A 13490-nucleotide genomic window follows, 5' to 3' on the forward strand; every position below is an offset into this window, starting at 1 on the left:
GTCTACATGACCATCGCCTCTCGCGCTCGCGCGACGGCGTGACGACCACCCGCGCAGCACAAGCCCGTCTTCCCCTGTCTGGCTGTCTGCCCCCCCCCCCCCCCCGCCCTTTAAAACCGAAGAGAGAGAGAGAGAGGGAGGGAAGGGAACCGCACAGGACCGTACGCCGGCGGCGGCGCAGGAGGCGCTTACATGGGAGTAGAGGCGGGCGGGTGCGGGCGGAGGGCGGTCGTCACCGGGTTCTACGTCTGGGGCTGGGAGTTCCTAACCGCCCTCCTGCTCTTCTCGGCCGCCGCCGCGTCCTGCTAGAGCGCCAGCAGCTCCCGGCCATCAGCAACCTTTTAGCTTCTTCTTTCCATAGATAGGCAAGCCGTGCACACAAGTGATCGGTTACTAGTTAGCAGCAGGCAGCCGAGGGAGGGTACAATACAAGTATAGGCGAGCGAGGTTCGTGTGACCAGAAGCAGGCCGCTAACAAGGCGGGCCCCGGCTGCAGGGATGGAATCGGAAGCGGAGGCCGCGGCGGCGGGGCAGCCGGCGTCGTCGAGGCAGAGGGCGGCCGGCGGGCCCGCGCCGTTCCTGACCAAGACGCACCAGATGGTGGAGGAGGCGTCGACGGACGAGGTGATCTCGTGGGCGGAGCAGGGGCGGTCCTTCGTGGTGTGGAAGCCCGTGGACCTGGCGCGCGACCTCCTCCCGCTCCACTTCAAGCACTGCAACTTCTCCTCCTTCGTCCGCCAGCTCAACACCTACGTGAGTACATACATCTACTGTGTTATTACGTCATCGTATCATGTTGCAGGTTAGATTATTTGCTTGGTGTACGAGTATTCTTTTTTTCGTGTATTAGGTTAGCTATCGTATCGTTGGGTTGCTACTCGGCTAATTACTCTTGTCTAGCTAGCTCTGGGCCGGCGCGCTATATATCGTTGTCGCGGCCAGTCTACTTCTGGTTCCGACCTCTAGCTAGCACCTTGTCTTGTCTGTGCACGATCGACCTGAGCGGCTATTGCTTGATAGATGCCTGGGATTGCGGAAAGTCCTCCTCTTGCCTAGTGATCCGGCAGCTCAGCTCCCGTTGTTTCTAGAATCTAGGCGACCCATCCACCTCTTCCCGGCCGCCGCACATGCCTCTTTTCCGAGCTGCTCAGGACGTGGGGGCACAGGCTAGGCTGCTTTTCCGAGCGCATGTGGAGTGAACCGATCGACGAACGGAGAAGCCTCCCGACGAGATCGACACTCGACGAGTCCAGAATCCAGATCTCGACCACCTGCAACACAGGGACGAGGACGATCGATCGACCGATGAACAAGTGATGACCTTCCAGGGGCGGCAGCGGATCGGAGAAACGTATTCATTGGAACCAAGCTTTTCTGAGCTAGCGTTTCCTTGACGCGTTGCGCGGCCGTAGCCCGTAGGAGTGTCGTCGTGTTGCCCATTGCCCGTGTGTGTATACGCAGCACCTACTGACCTGGCCTGAGCTTCGAGAGAGTACAGGGCCGACCGTCAACCAGAATACGTGTCGTCGTCGAAGAATGGGGACGGGGTATGTGCCGTGCCGTGCGTGCGGAAGTCAACCTCTACCTCTACCCCCGCCCTCTTTTAATTCCCTTCTACACGCAAAACATGCGTGCTTATCGAATAAATCAATGACGGGGCGCCTGGAATTTGCTTTATCTAGTATATGAAAATGATAAAAGGGGAAACAGAGGGAAACATCCAACATGAAAAGGAGCAAAATGCACGTACGCACACCCTTGTTAACTTAGTAATTCCTCCATCTAAAAAAATTATAACTCCCGCTTCACGAGGAGTCAAACAATTTCAAATCTAATCAAATTTATATAAAAAAATTGCTAACATTCATCTTCAAATTGACCTAGTATGAAAAAGTTGGCACGCAGGCGCCGGGCAGTTTTTTGTTCCACGAAAGCAAAGGCATGTGTCTTGATCAGGTCGCATGACACGCCACACGGGTGGGTAGTGGAGACAAATTTAAAGCCATGATATTCTAGCTAGTGCGCCCCGGCCGGGGCCCGCCTTGCGATTATCATTTACCGGGGCACATTACCTATGTGGCGTAGGAATCTTAAGGAAGCTTCGGATGGATGAGCTTTTCAACCCTGGGCCCTTCCGTTCCGTGGCCACCTACCACAAGGTTAATTTAGCGAGGAACTGGGCTAGCTCTCGGTGCACACGCAATTAAGCTCAACAAACAAACAAGCATTCGTTCCAAAAACCACCTAACAAATATACTAAATTCTGCTGCCTGCCTTTCATTTTTGGTTGTTGCAGTGATCGGAAACCACGAACTCTATCTCAAAAAAAAAAGAGAACGTTAGTGGTAGACTCAGAATTTTTTCTGAGTAGTGTTTAGTTCACGAAAAGTTTGGATCTTGGTACTATAGTACATTTCGTTGTTATTTAGTAATTATTGTTCAATTATGGACTAATTAGGCTCAAAAGGTTCATCTCGTATGGAACAGTTAAACTGTGTAATTAGTTTTTTTTTAACTGCATTAAATGCCCCATGCATGTGTCCGAAGATTTGATGTGATGGGTATAGTAGGAAATTTTTTTGGGAACTAAACCGAACACGCGCCTGTGGAGAGATTTGCACTGACATGCATGTGTGTGGTTGCTGGATTCTTGTGTTAGCTAGCTATCGGAAGAATTTGGTGCGCGAGAGAGATGATGACTTGCCCACTAGTTTAACACAGTCAAAGCTTCACACTGACGGCGCGGGTTTCTTCTCACCGATCCTTGAACTAGCTAGCTATTCTATTCTGATGAGAGGCCAGAGGGGTAGCTAGCTTCATCCTTCTGCGAGTGTGAAAGGCTAGGCGGCGCTGAAAGTAGATAGCTAGGGACCGGGCGTACGTGTAGTAGCGGGGAACTTATCCAGCCAGATGGCTGGTCGTTCCGTCCAGAGACTTTCCGCTCCGCGCCTCGCCTTGCCTTTGATTGGAATTTTACTACATCCTATGAAGAAAAAAAAGGTGTCCGTAGCCGGCACGTTTGGCGTGCGATCAGCTGGCAGTGACGACACGCTTCTAGAGTACGTTCTGGTTTGACATCTGAGACTGAGAAGAAATGTTCTTCGTTGGTGCTTCCTGGTGCGCTCGGTTATCTCCTCACTTTTGACCTTCCATGCATGCTGATCAAATGATGGTATGACCAGCTTGCATTGCTCGTCGGAGTTGAACAAAGGGAATTTCTCTCGCAAACAAGAAGAGTTTAGCAAAGCGGAGAACGTTGACGGGTACACGTACGTATGTCATGATATTTTAGAGTCGCTCGGAGTAAGTGTCGACTCCTTGTCTTTGGAGTTTGGACGTAGTTGTCTCTCTGAAGATCTAAAAGAAAATAAAAATAAAAAAGGAGAATCTGATGACTCATATTGGATCATGTAGTTCATCTAGTTTGACAGAGTTTCAGGCGATGGATTATTATACCGATGAAATTGACATGCTAGAGAACAATCAAGAGTGCCTAATGATGAGGTCGTTTTCATTAGTCTGCATTGATCTGTATCAGATACTCACGATCGATGGTGACCATCCGTGCAGGGTTTCCGGAAGGTGGTGCCGGACCGGTGGGAGTTCGCGAACGACAACTTCCGGCGCGGCGAGCAAGCCCTCCTGTCCGGCATCCGTCGCCGCAAGTCCACCACGCCGCAGCCCTCCAAGTCCGGCGGCGGCAGCGCCGTCGTGAACGTCGCGTTCCCGCCGCCGCTGCCCCCCGCGTCGGGCACCACGTCCGGCGGCGGCAACGAGCGCAGCTCCTCCTCGGCGTCGTCGCCGCCGCTGGCCGACCTCACCAGCGAGAACGAGCAGCTCAAGAAGGACAACCGCACGCTGGCGACCGAGCTGGCGCAGGCGCGCCGGCAGTGTGAGGAGCTGCTGGGCTTCCTCTCGCGGTTCCTCGACGTCCGCCAGCTCGACCTTGGGCTCCTCATGCAGGAGGACGTCCGGGCGGCGGCCGGGGACGCGCACCACCACCACCAGCAGCGCCGCGCGGCGGCCGACCCGCTGGAGCGCGGCGGCGAGGAGGGGAAGAGCGTGAAGCTCTTCGGCGTTCTCCTCCAGGACGCCGCGAGGAAGAGGGGCCGGTGCGAGGAGGCGGCGGCCACCGAGCGGCCCATCAAGATGATCAGGGTCGGCGAGCCGTGGGTCGGCGTGCCGTCGTCGGGCCTGGGCCGGTTCGGCGGTGAGAACTAAAAAGTCTGGCCTGCAACTGATGCGCGCCATGGCCGGCCGTCACATTGCCGGCTTTACGGCGAGCGCGTGCCATGTATCGTGCAAGCTGAGGTTGATGGTAACGGTAATTCCATCGATGAACCAAGTAAAACTGTAAATGCAGAACACAAGACACCGGAGACTCGCGTAAGGCGTGTTAAGAATTAATCATGGAATGCTTTAGGGATAGGAAGATTGAAAGTAGTAGAGAAGAGTAAAAGGGCTACAACGAGCCCCGTGTGTTCAGAATGGAACATTATCATTTCCAACTAAGAAACCCATGATTTCTTGTTTACAACTTAATAGTGATTCTGGTTTATTCTTATAGCTGCACCCTTTAACTTTTTTTTAAAAAAAAGTGCTAGTACACACGTTGGGTTAAGTAGGGTTGACAATGACACAGATTGCATTTGAATGTATTAGTTTTATGAAGCAAGTTTATGCGTATCCAGCATGTTTTTTTTAGAAATTGAACTGGCCTTCTCTGAGCAATGGAACCTTATTCAAGTATCCACATCATTTTCTAACAGCATCACTGCTCAAAATCTTAATTTGAAACGAAACTTTTGGCTTCCTAATCATTCTTAATTTCCTTTTATTTCAAAAGATTTCGACAGCATTTGTAAGTTCCACTAAACACAACTCAAAAGACCTTTTATACCAAACATTATATAAGACGTAGTACAACAGTTTCAAAAGACCTCATGCACTGCAATGATGTGCATTACCTAAGAGAAATTGTACATACCTTTCCCGTCAGCTATTCAACTATACGTTCAAACAAGTTCTACAAAAAAAAATGTACGGAAGATATCGATGCCGCAATTTCTGAAGCAATATCTAAATTAAACTTGCTCGATAATTGGTACCTATTACTGAATTGTTCGAGTAGCATCTCTGATTTATTGGTATAGTGGCTTCCATTTTTCTGGTTTGTGAAACAAGACTTTTTTTGAACGGTTGTCGAACCAGAAGAAGTTAATTGTATCGAAAGGTATAATTTTGGTGGAATAAGGCTTTAATCTGTTGGGGTAGTGCATGTTATCCTTTGTGAATATATCAGTGGAAATCATACCTGTCAAATGTCATAATTGAGATGGTGTTTGTGAAACAATGCAAATGCACAGCAGATGTGACGACATAACTTCACCTGGGCTCACTTATTAGCAGTACCAGAGAAGACTGGTAGCCCAGACAAATAAGAAATTCCTATATATCCGCCACAGTTGCTAGCACAGAAAAAGGCCCACGAGCTATATCTCCAGCGTCCATCTCTTCGAACTGGCCCAAATCAACGGTAATGGGCCGCTAGAAGGTCGCACATTCCCAAATTTGCATTGGCCGCGGGGCAGATTTGTCAGTCGGAGTATGTTCATGCTGGAGTCATCTGATATCTGAATTCTATGAGATCATCAACATCATTGATCCAAACGAAAAATAAAGGATCATATGTGGATGCGAAGAACTGCATGACTCTTTGTTCTAGAGGCTTGGCCTTGTCATGGCTCCATGCCTCCATGCCAGCGAAAATTTGCTACAGACGCTATACCTGCGCTCATGCACGATCCATGACTCGCATGGGCTCGATCGGACATGCCATCTGAATTCCAGTTCCGGACCACTCACGACGCGTCCGAATGGCGCTGCGCATCAGCTTTTCTACCCCCCGGGGTACGGGGTACCCAGGCAGACCGGCTGGGGCACCGGAGATCGCTTGGCCCCGCTGTCCTGTCCTAAATCCGAACGCGTCTTCGTCCTCGGCTAGCTGGCCTTGGAGCCCAGCGCGGCGCCGGCCCGGCGGCCCCCGCGACCACCGAAAACGAATCGCCGAACTGCACGCGCGCCCCGGGGCCGGGGAGCCGCCTGCTTGCTTGTGCGCGCGGATCGCGATGTCTGCCAGTCGCGACGCGGAGCGTGGCTGAAAAGGGAGGGCCGCTCCGCTCCGGCGACGTGTGCGGGGGAGGGAGGGACGGGGGCACTGTGGCGCCCATGTACCGTGGTGTTTTTGGTTTTGTGCTCGTGTTACTTTTACCGCTAATTACGGTATTAAACAAATTCAGTTTAATGGGCCTTTTGACCGATTAGAGGATGGTATTGTAGCATCACTGTAGCAAATCGCCGATTAATTACCATCATTAGATTCGTCGCGAAAACTTACCCTCATTTCTAAAAAATTTTTGCAAATAGACTTCATTTAGTATACTATGCATAAATTTTTTTTCCCGAAAAACGTGCGCTAGCATTGTTGCAACATACAAGACCCGTACCGGCCGCTCCCGCTGCCCGGTCAGCGTGAGCTGGACTCCAATCGACGGGCCTTGTCGCGAGACGGCGAGTGGGGGTGCAGTGGGCGCCAACTCACCCGACGGGCGCCGTCCGGACCGGGGCTCCAGCGGCGGCGGGGGGTGGTTCCGTCATGATTGGCTCGTCGTCGCTTTGGTTTCGATACACACGTGTTTCATCAGCAGCAGCATGTACGGCGTGTCGGTGCTGGGGCTCTCCCACGCCTGCCATCGCCAATTCGCCAGGGCGGTGACGGTGAGGGTGGGGGTGGGGGTGGGGGTGGGGGCAGGGGCTTCTTATATGTCTTCCGGAAGATAAATTGATGTGATATCTTTAAAGTCCAAGACTCAATTAATATATGACTTGCTCAGCGCAGCTGCAGAAGAACCGCTGTCACTCTAATTGCATGCAGCTAGCACAAAATAGGGGGCCAAGAGTGCAACGAACAACGTGCAGAAGCGGAGATGCAAGCTATCGATCCCTCTGATTTGCTGTGCTTTGCTTCTTTCTATTTTTTCTATTCTAATTCAGGTATTACCATCTTCAACATTTTTTTCGAAATGATTCAACATTCAAAAGACTAATCCTACACTTTGGATAAACCAATTCAACATTTTTAGAATAAATGTTGAAATAGTATACTACATATGTTGAAATGACCTATTCAAAATGTTATGATAGTACGTTGAAATTCTAAAATAAAAAATAAAATAATATATTGTATCTTGTTTTGTTCCATTAATTCTAAAGAATATTTTGGTTCAAACGAAATGTAAATCGGATTCATGGTTCGAGAGAAAATATGATTTGAAGTTACGAACTTGTTTAACTTCTCAACCACGCCCTCCACTCATGGTGCGACACGTGTCCGCCTCATGCTGTATGTTTGCTCCACTTCCGCCCGCTACACGCATGTTTGCTGCCCCTAGTGTGGATTAGATGCAATCATGTATGATGCACAGATCTCAAACAGTAGAAAATATGCCCACTAAAATTCTAACGGAAGATGGATAGGATTCCTGGTGGGGGCAGGGGTGGTAATGGACCATGGTTCTAGTGGCCTCTTCACAGTCCATCAGGGCCCTTAAATTTTTTAGTTCAAAATTGTATAAAATTAAAGCCCGGCCTTTTAAAACCCGGCTCTTAGAATTTCTAGTCAAAATTTTAGGCCCTTTACCACCCCTAGATGGGGGTGGACCAAATGATGATCAGGCTCCTGTAGGCTGTTCTCTTGTTTGGTTTGGCATAGCAAACGGAGATGGTGGGGTGATGGGACATGATTTCTTTTCGAGGGAGATATGTCAAACTATGGGGAAAAAGAGTATATCGGATTGGATAAGAAATAGTTAATCACTCCGTTCCCTTCGTTTCTTTCGACTTCTTTCAGCTTCTTCCCTCTCACATAAACCAGCCGAAATCAGCACAACGAACAGGGTGAATGTGGTACATTTAACTTCTGAGAGGTGTTTCTTCCCAATTTTTTCCATAAATGTTGTATTATTTGGTAGAAACAGTTAGTTCATGTAACACCCCAGGTGTTTAATTAGTTAAACCAGGGTCATTAGCATCAAATCCTGCACCTTAACCAAGAAAAGTCGAAATAAATGCATGTGTATGTATGCGGGTGATTGTGTTTATGTGCATAGTTCGGAAGCCTTAAATAATTTTTAATCCAATGCTAGTGTGCTTTTGAATCTGAGTTGGCATGTCATTAACATCACGATAAATCAAAGTCTAGTTGAAATCAAAGTGAGAAAGTGAAGTTTAGCACATGAAATGACGAATCATTTGAATCAAGGTTTTAAAGATTTAAATTGTTTCTTTTCAAGTTTTAAACAAATATTCTTAGAGAATAATTCCAAAAGCATAGCTCAAACGAAGTTCTGCCCAAAACCAAAGTTGTAGCATTTTCAAAGTGAAACAACTTTCATGTTCAAGTATTTTCGAGTTTCCATACAATAGTTGAAGAAATTTTGAATTCAAACTCGAATCGACTGATAACGTACGTTCGTCGGGATTTCAAATTAACTTTTGATTTAAGCCTCAAATGAAAACAAGCTTGAAACAAAAGTGGTAGGATTTGAATTTTGGAACATCTTTCGTATTCAAAAATTTTCGAGTGTTATTTGAAAATTTTGAGGAAGATTCAAATTTGAATTCAATCAAATTTTTTCTTTCTCTCTTTCTCTCTACCCTCTCTGCTCTCTCTCCCCTCCCCTGTCTCGCGCCCGGCCGGGCAGAGCCGCCGGCCGCGCGCCGCCCACCCGGCCAGGTCGCCCCCCCCACCTGGTTCGCCCAGACCGGCCACCCTAACCCGCTTGAACTCGCCACGCGGCGCCACCCCGTGCGCGCACGCCGAGGACCGCCGACGAAGCGCCACGGCGACGCCGTGCGGTGCCGTCCGACCGCGAGCGCCCTCTCTCTCGCCCAGGCTCGCCTAGAACCATCCCGCGAGCTCCACAACGCCCTCACCCCTCTCTCCTTCCTCCCTGAGCGCGAGAGCCAGCTCCACGCGCTCCTTTCCGCCTGGAACGACCGCCGCCGCAGCCATCAGCGCCGCCGCCCCCTAGCTCGCCGTGGAGCTCACCCCTCCACCCTTTCCCGCGCCAAACCGACCCCGCAGCCACCTTCCTCGCCTTCCACAGGTACTCCTCGACCTGCTCGGCGCCGCCCCGGCCCACTGGACCGCCGCCGCCGCCGCCAACCGCCGCCGCCGCCGCTCCTGCTCCGCGGAGCCGCCGCCTCCGGCCGTCTCGCGCCCAACCAAGGCCACCCCGAGGTTGCTCTCGCCGCCCACATGCTCCTCCTCCTATTCCCCCTCGCCGCCGGCCGCCGCAGGCGCCGGAATCCGGCTAACCGCCGCCTCCCCTGCTTCCAAATCCGGCCAGGGGCCTATCCGCGAGAAGAAAGCTTCTTCCAGGGGCCTTTGTGCAAAAAGAAATTCTTTTTCCTTTTTGTTTTCCAAACCAGCAAACTTGCAAAATCAATATAAATTCATAGAAAAATCAGAAAAATGCAAATCCAAATGTTCTGGAATCCTTGCAACAAGATCTACAACTTTCATTACATGCACATGTTTATTTTCTGTTTGTATTTTAATCTAGAAAAAAGATTATATTTCAAAGGCTATAATTGTTCTAGGAGTTCTACTTAGAATCTATAGGTGATTTTTGTCTGGTAGGTAATACATGGAATGCTTAGTGTTGTATAAAAATTTGAGCACCAGTTGACCTTTGTAACTAGATGAAACCCTAATCTTGGCTAGATCTAGTAAAATATTTTGCTTTTTATTTCTGGATGTTCTGACTTAGATATATATATGAAACTTTTTCTGTGTATTTCCAATACTAAATGAGCACCACTGTCCAAGTTTCAATATTTTTAGATTTGTGTAGCTATTTCTTTGGGTTAATGCTTGTTTAGTAGATATTAATTATGATAAATAGTTTATGTGGATAATAAATCATGAAAATATTTCTGAGTGTTCTTTTAGCATAGTATAGATTGTCCATGGAGTTTGAGCCCCAGTTCATGATTGGAACAGGATCTAAAAATTCATCTTGTTAAGCTGATGTATGTTTTGTTTATTTTCTCCTATTTATTTCTGTGCGTAATAAATCCTGAAAAATTCACAGTAGCTAATTAATCCCTTTTTAGACCTACGGTTAAATTTTGAGATTGTTTTATACTCTGGTCTAATCTGTATAATTCAATATTATTCTAGGAGTTGTCTGATTACATGATCTGTCTGGTTAATTGGCTACCAGATTTAGGATGAGTTTTGCAGAATAGCTAGTACTGTTTACCTTCTGTTTGAAGTAATTTTTGTTGAGTTTATTACTGTATGTGTGTTGAGTTAATACTCTATAAACGATTGCCCAGTAAAATATGAATGAAAGTGTTTCACTTAACTTCGGGTTTTGTTTGCGTTACACCGTTATTGTGAAATAATTCATAAATTCCTACCATCACAACGACTCATGTGCATTGCATCTCATATAGATACTACTACTCTCGCTGACGGAACTTACGAGCTGGTGCCCGAGTCCGAGAGTGAGCAGCGCGAAGCTCAAGTTAATCTAACTGAAGCTGCGCAAGACCCGAACCCGATTTCGGAAGAGCCCAGATCCAGCTACGCCCAGGAAGGCAAGCCCCGGAGCATTTCCTATTATTGTAAACTTATGCAACTTATTATTGTTCTATCCACTGGTGCATCTAAGTTACAGGAGTTGATTGGAACCTTAGTGGCATGATCCTAGGTACCTATGCTTGAACACTAGTATGTGTAGGTCGCTAGTTGGCTATGCTAATTATTCGGTAGAAGTCGAGTGATTTCCTGTCACTCGCGAGAATTATAGGAGTTGATTGTTTAATACCTGCTGTAACTATAAGGCTTACGGGCGGGGCTGTGGTACTTGTGATGCCCCGTCTGTTTAGTGAAATTGGATAAGGCCGCAGTGTGTGGTAGTGGTGGTTAAGCGTTTGAACGTACTAGACACATGCCGAGAATATGGTAATCGGTAAGCTTAAGTACCTGATTGGACCGGCAAGTGGACTTTACTTTCACCTTCTTTGAACGTCGTTTCTCATGCGCGCACATGCGGGTGCAGAGTCGTCGTACTCTGTAGTCGAGGACGGTGACCCTGATCCACAACCCGGAAAGAAAGGGGAAATGTTGCACGTGTGACTCTGGGAGTAACCACGTGACGTGTGTTTAGGTCTGCCTTGCAAGGTTAACAAATTCGATTCGAATCGTCCGCCTCTCACGGATAATGGGACTGCTTAACTCTTCTGCTACATAGAGTAAGAAGTGGAACTTGATGACGATGATGAATATGTTTAAGTGATGAAAGATAAATTTTGTACACCATGTATGTTGTTGGATAGATGCTCACTTAGAATGGGTAATTGAACTAGAACCTGAAAGCTAAAACCTGCAATTAAGGACCCACTCTTTATCGCTTTTCGGCAAAACAAACCCCTCAAGCCAAAAGCCTTGCATGTCTAGATAAAGGGCTAAGTATACCCTCAGTCGGGTAAGCCTTGCTGAGTATTAGAATACTCAGCCTTGCTTGTGGCTATATTTTGTTTCAGGTGAAACCTTTGAGGATATGATTGCCAGTTTGACCTGGCCTTGCACTCTTCCGCCTGGTTGGTCCGTGGAGTGGGATGCGTCCCCGGCCAATGATGACAAGAACGAGTGATGTCTTGTATCGGGCTTTCTCGAGACATCCGTATCGTCGTTAGTTCTCGTGATTACTTTCCGCTAAAATAAAGAACTCTGATGAACTTCTGTTACGTTGGTTTGAAAAGTACTTTGTTAAATTTGGAACTTGGTTTGTAATTCTGTTTTTATGTTAAACTCTGTGGTGTAATATATTGTGAGGAGTTGTAATCTTTGGACTCGCCTTCGTGTGAGTTATGCTGCTTTGTTCGATCCAGGTGTAAGTGGTTTTATCGGGATTTTACCCGACAGCACTGCCGGATTGCTCCGTTTTAAGTGCGTGTTAACCCTAATTGTCGTTTTGATGATGGTTAGCGCACTTAAGCCGGTTTATGTCGGGCAGGGCTGCCACAGCTGGTATCAGAGCCGAACAAAGCGTGCACCAGAGTTAGTGACGAGTTTTTGAAGGATTTTATTAAAATTTTGACCATAACACTTGCGTTTGCAAGATACGTTGGTTCGTTAAGGTGGTGCCTAGTTCGTAAAGCCCTAAGGGAATTATGGGAAGTTACTAGGTGGCTATTTAACTTATGTCATTATATACCTGACTTCCAGCACTTACTTTCTGTCAGACCTTTTTTTGTGCTCAATCAACCCTTAAATTCTGTAACGACGCACCTACGCTATGGTAAGAAGGTAAGGATCCTCAGTCAGCTGAGGGAGTCTGACCTTCCCGTCGGTGATGCGAGCCGAACGTTGCCCTCAAGCAATGGCTTACTTGAGGTGCTGCCAATATATCAACTATCGGTTGACTATATTGGGAGTAAAGTATAATCAGTCAGCTGAGGGAGACTGACCTTCCCGTCGGTGATGCGAACCGAACGCTGTGCTCAAGTAGTGGCCTACTTGAGCTGCTACCAATATACCGACCTCGGTCGATTATATTGGGAGTAAAGGAACTTGTGAATACGCCGCTGAGTAGCGTATGTTTAACGTTGGCCATACGGCGGAAAATTGTATGGCTGCCGTTTCTATAGTGAATGGCAATGTATGGGTGAATATGTGGGCAACTGCATATGCGTTACCCATGTGGCGTAGGACACATGGGGGCCGTTCGTGAGTGCTGGCACGAAGGGTCCAGTCGTGGATATTTATATATTTACATTCTATGCATCTTCTGCAGGTACACTAACCGCGATTACGTTAAGTTAAGAACGGTTAGAATTCGGCTAGACATATATAGGGAGAGACGTAATTTTGTGCTATGCTACCAGCGCTAACCCCGTAAGTCCAAAGCTATTTGGCAGTTGTTTGTTTTGTGAGGACGAATAGGTCATGCATGCATCATGATCTTAATCTGGAAATCAATAAAAGTACATGTGGTAATAGGAAAATACTGAGGTTTGCACCTGAGCACGTGTTATTTTTCACGATTAAGGTCTATCTAGACTCTGTTCTGTCTGCCGTGTTTGAATATAGGAAGTTACCGAACTCAGCAAATGACTTTATTTGCCGAAGTGATTGAGTAGAATACAAAGGTGTTGAATGTTAAAATATCCCTCTGCTGTCAAGAGTTGTTCTTGAAACGAACAACTTTTTGTCCATGTTGTTATATAATTCATACGAGTTTCATTGATCTGCACCTATTCTTTTGTATTTTGGGGCTTTGCATCCCACCTGCTTACGAAGGAATTTTTCTTATTCCAGATGGTGGGATCAACGCGTGGTAATCCGGAGGGTTTCGTGAACGCGAGTGGTAGCGGATCACAGCAGCCGCCACCCCCACCACCAGGCATTGCGGAAG

The 13490-nt window shown here is 47.8% G+C and overlaps 1 protein-coding gene across 1 annotated transcript; it reads left to right on the forward strand.

Moving 5' to 3' along the window:
* Positions 1-121: 121 nt before the first annotated feature.
* Positions 122-4564, forward strand: LOC120660877 (heat stress transcription factor B-1-like). The gene is made up of 2 exons (XM_039939529.1): positions 122-753; positions 3571-4564. The coding sequence occupies exons 1-2, from the start codon at positions 499-501 to the stop codon at positions 4219-4221; spliced, it is 906 nt and encodes a 301-aa protein (XP_039795463.1). The 5' UTR covers positions 122-498; the 3' UTR covers positions 4222-4564.
* The last annotated feature ends 8926 nt before the right edge of the window (positions 4565-13490 follow it).

This window comes from Panicum virgatum, chromosome 2N (genome assembly GCF_016808335.1).
Source record: "Panicum virgatum strain AP13 chromosome 2N, P.virgatum_v5, whole genome shotgun sequence".
NCBI classification, from domain to species: domain Eukaryota; kingdom Viridiplantae; phylum Streptophyta; class Magnoliopsida; order Poales; family Poaceae; genus Panicum; species Panicum virgatum.

Bases quoted from the DNA above. Each gene is read 5' to 3' on its own strand.
- LOC120660877 (XM_039939529.1), top strand. From the start codon at position 499: ATGGAATCGGAAGCGGAGGCCGCGGCGGCGGGGCAGCCGGCGTCGTCG. The intron at 754-3,570 runs GTGAGTACATAC...CCATCCGTGCAG, and splicing joins TCCGCCAGCTCAACACCTAC to GGTTTCCGGAAGGTGGTGCC.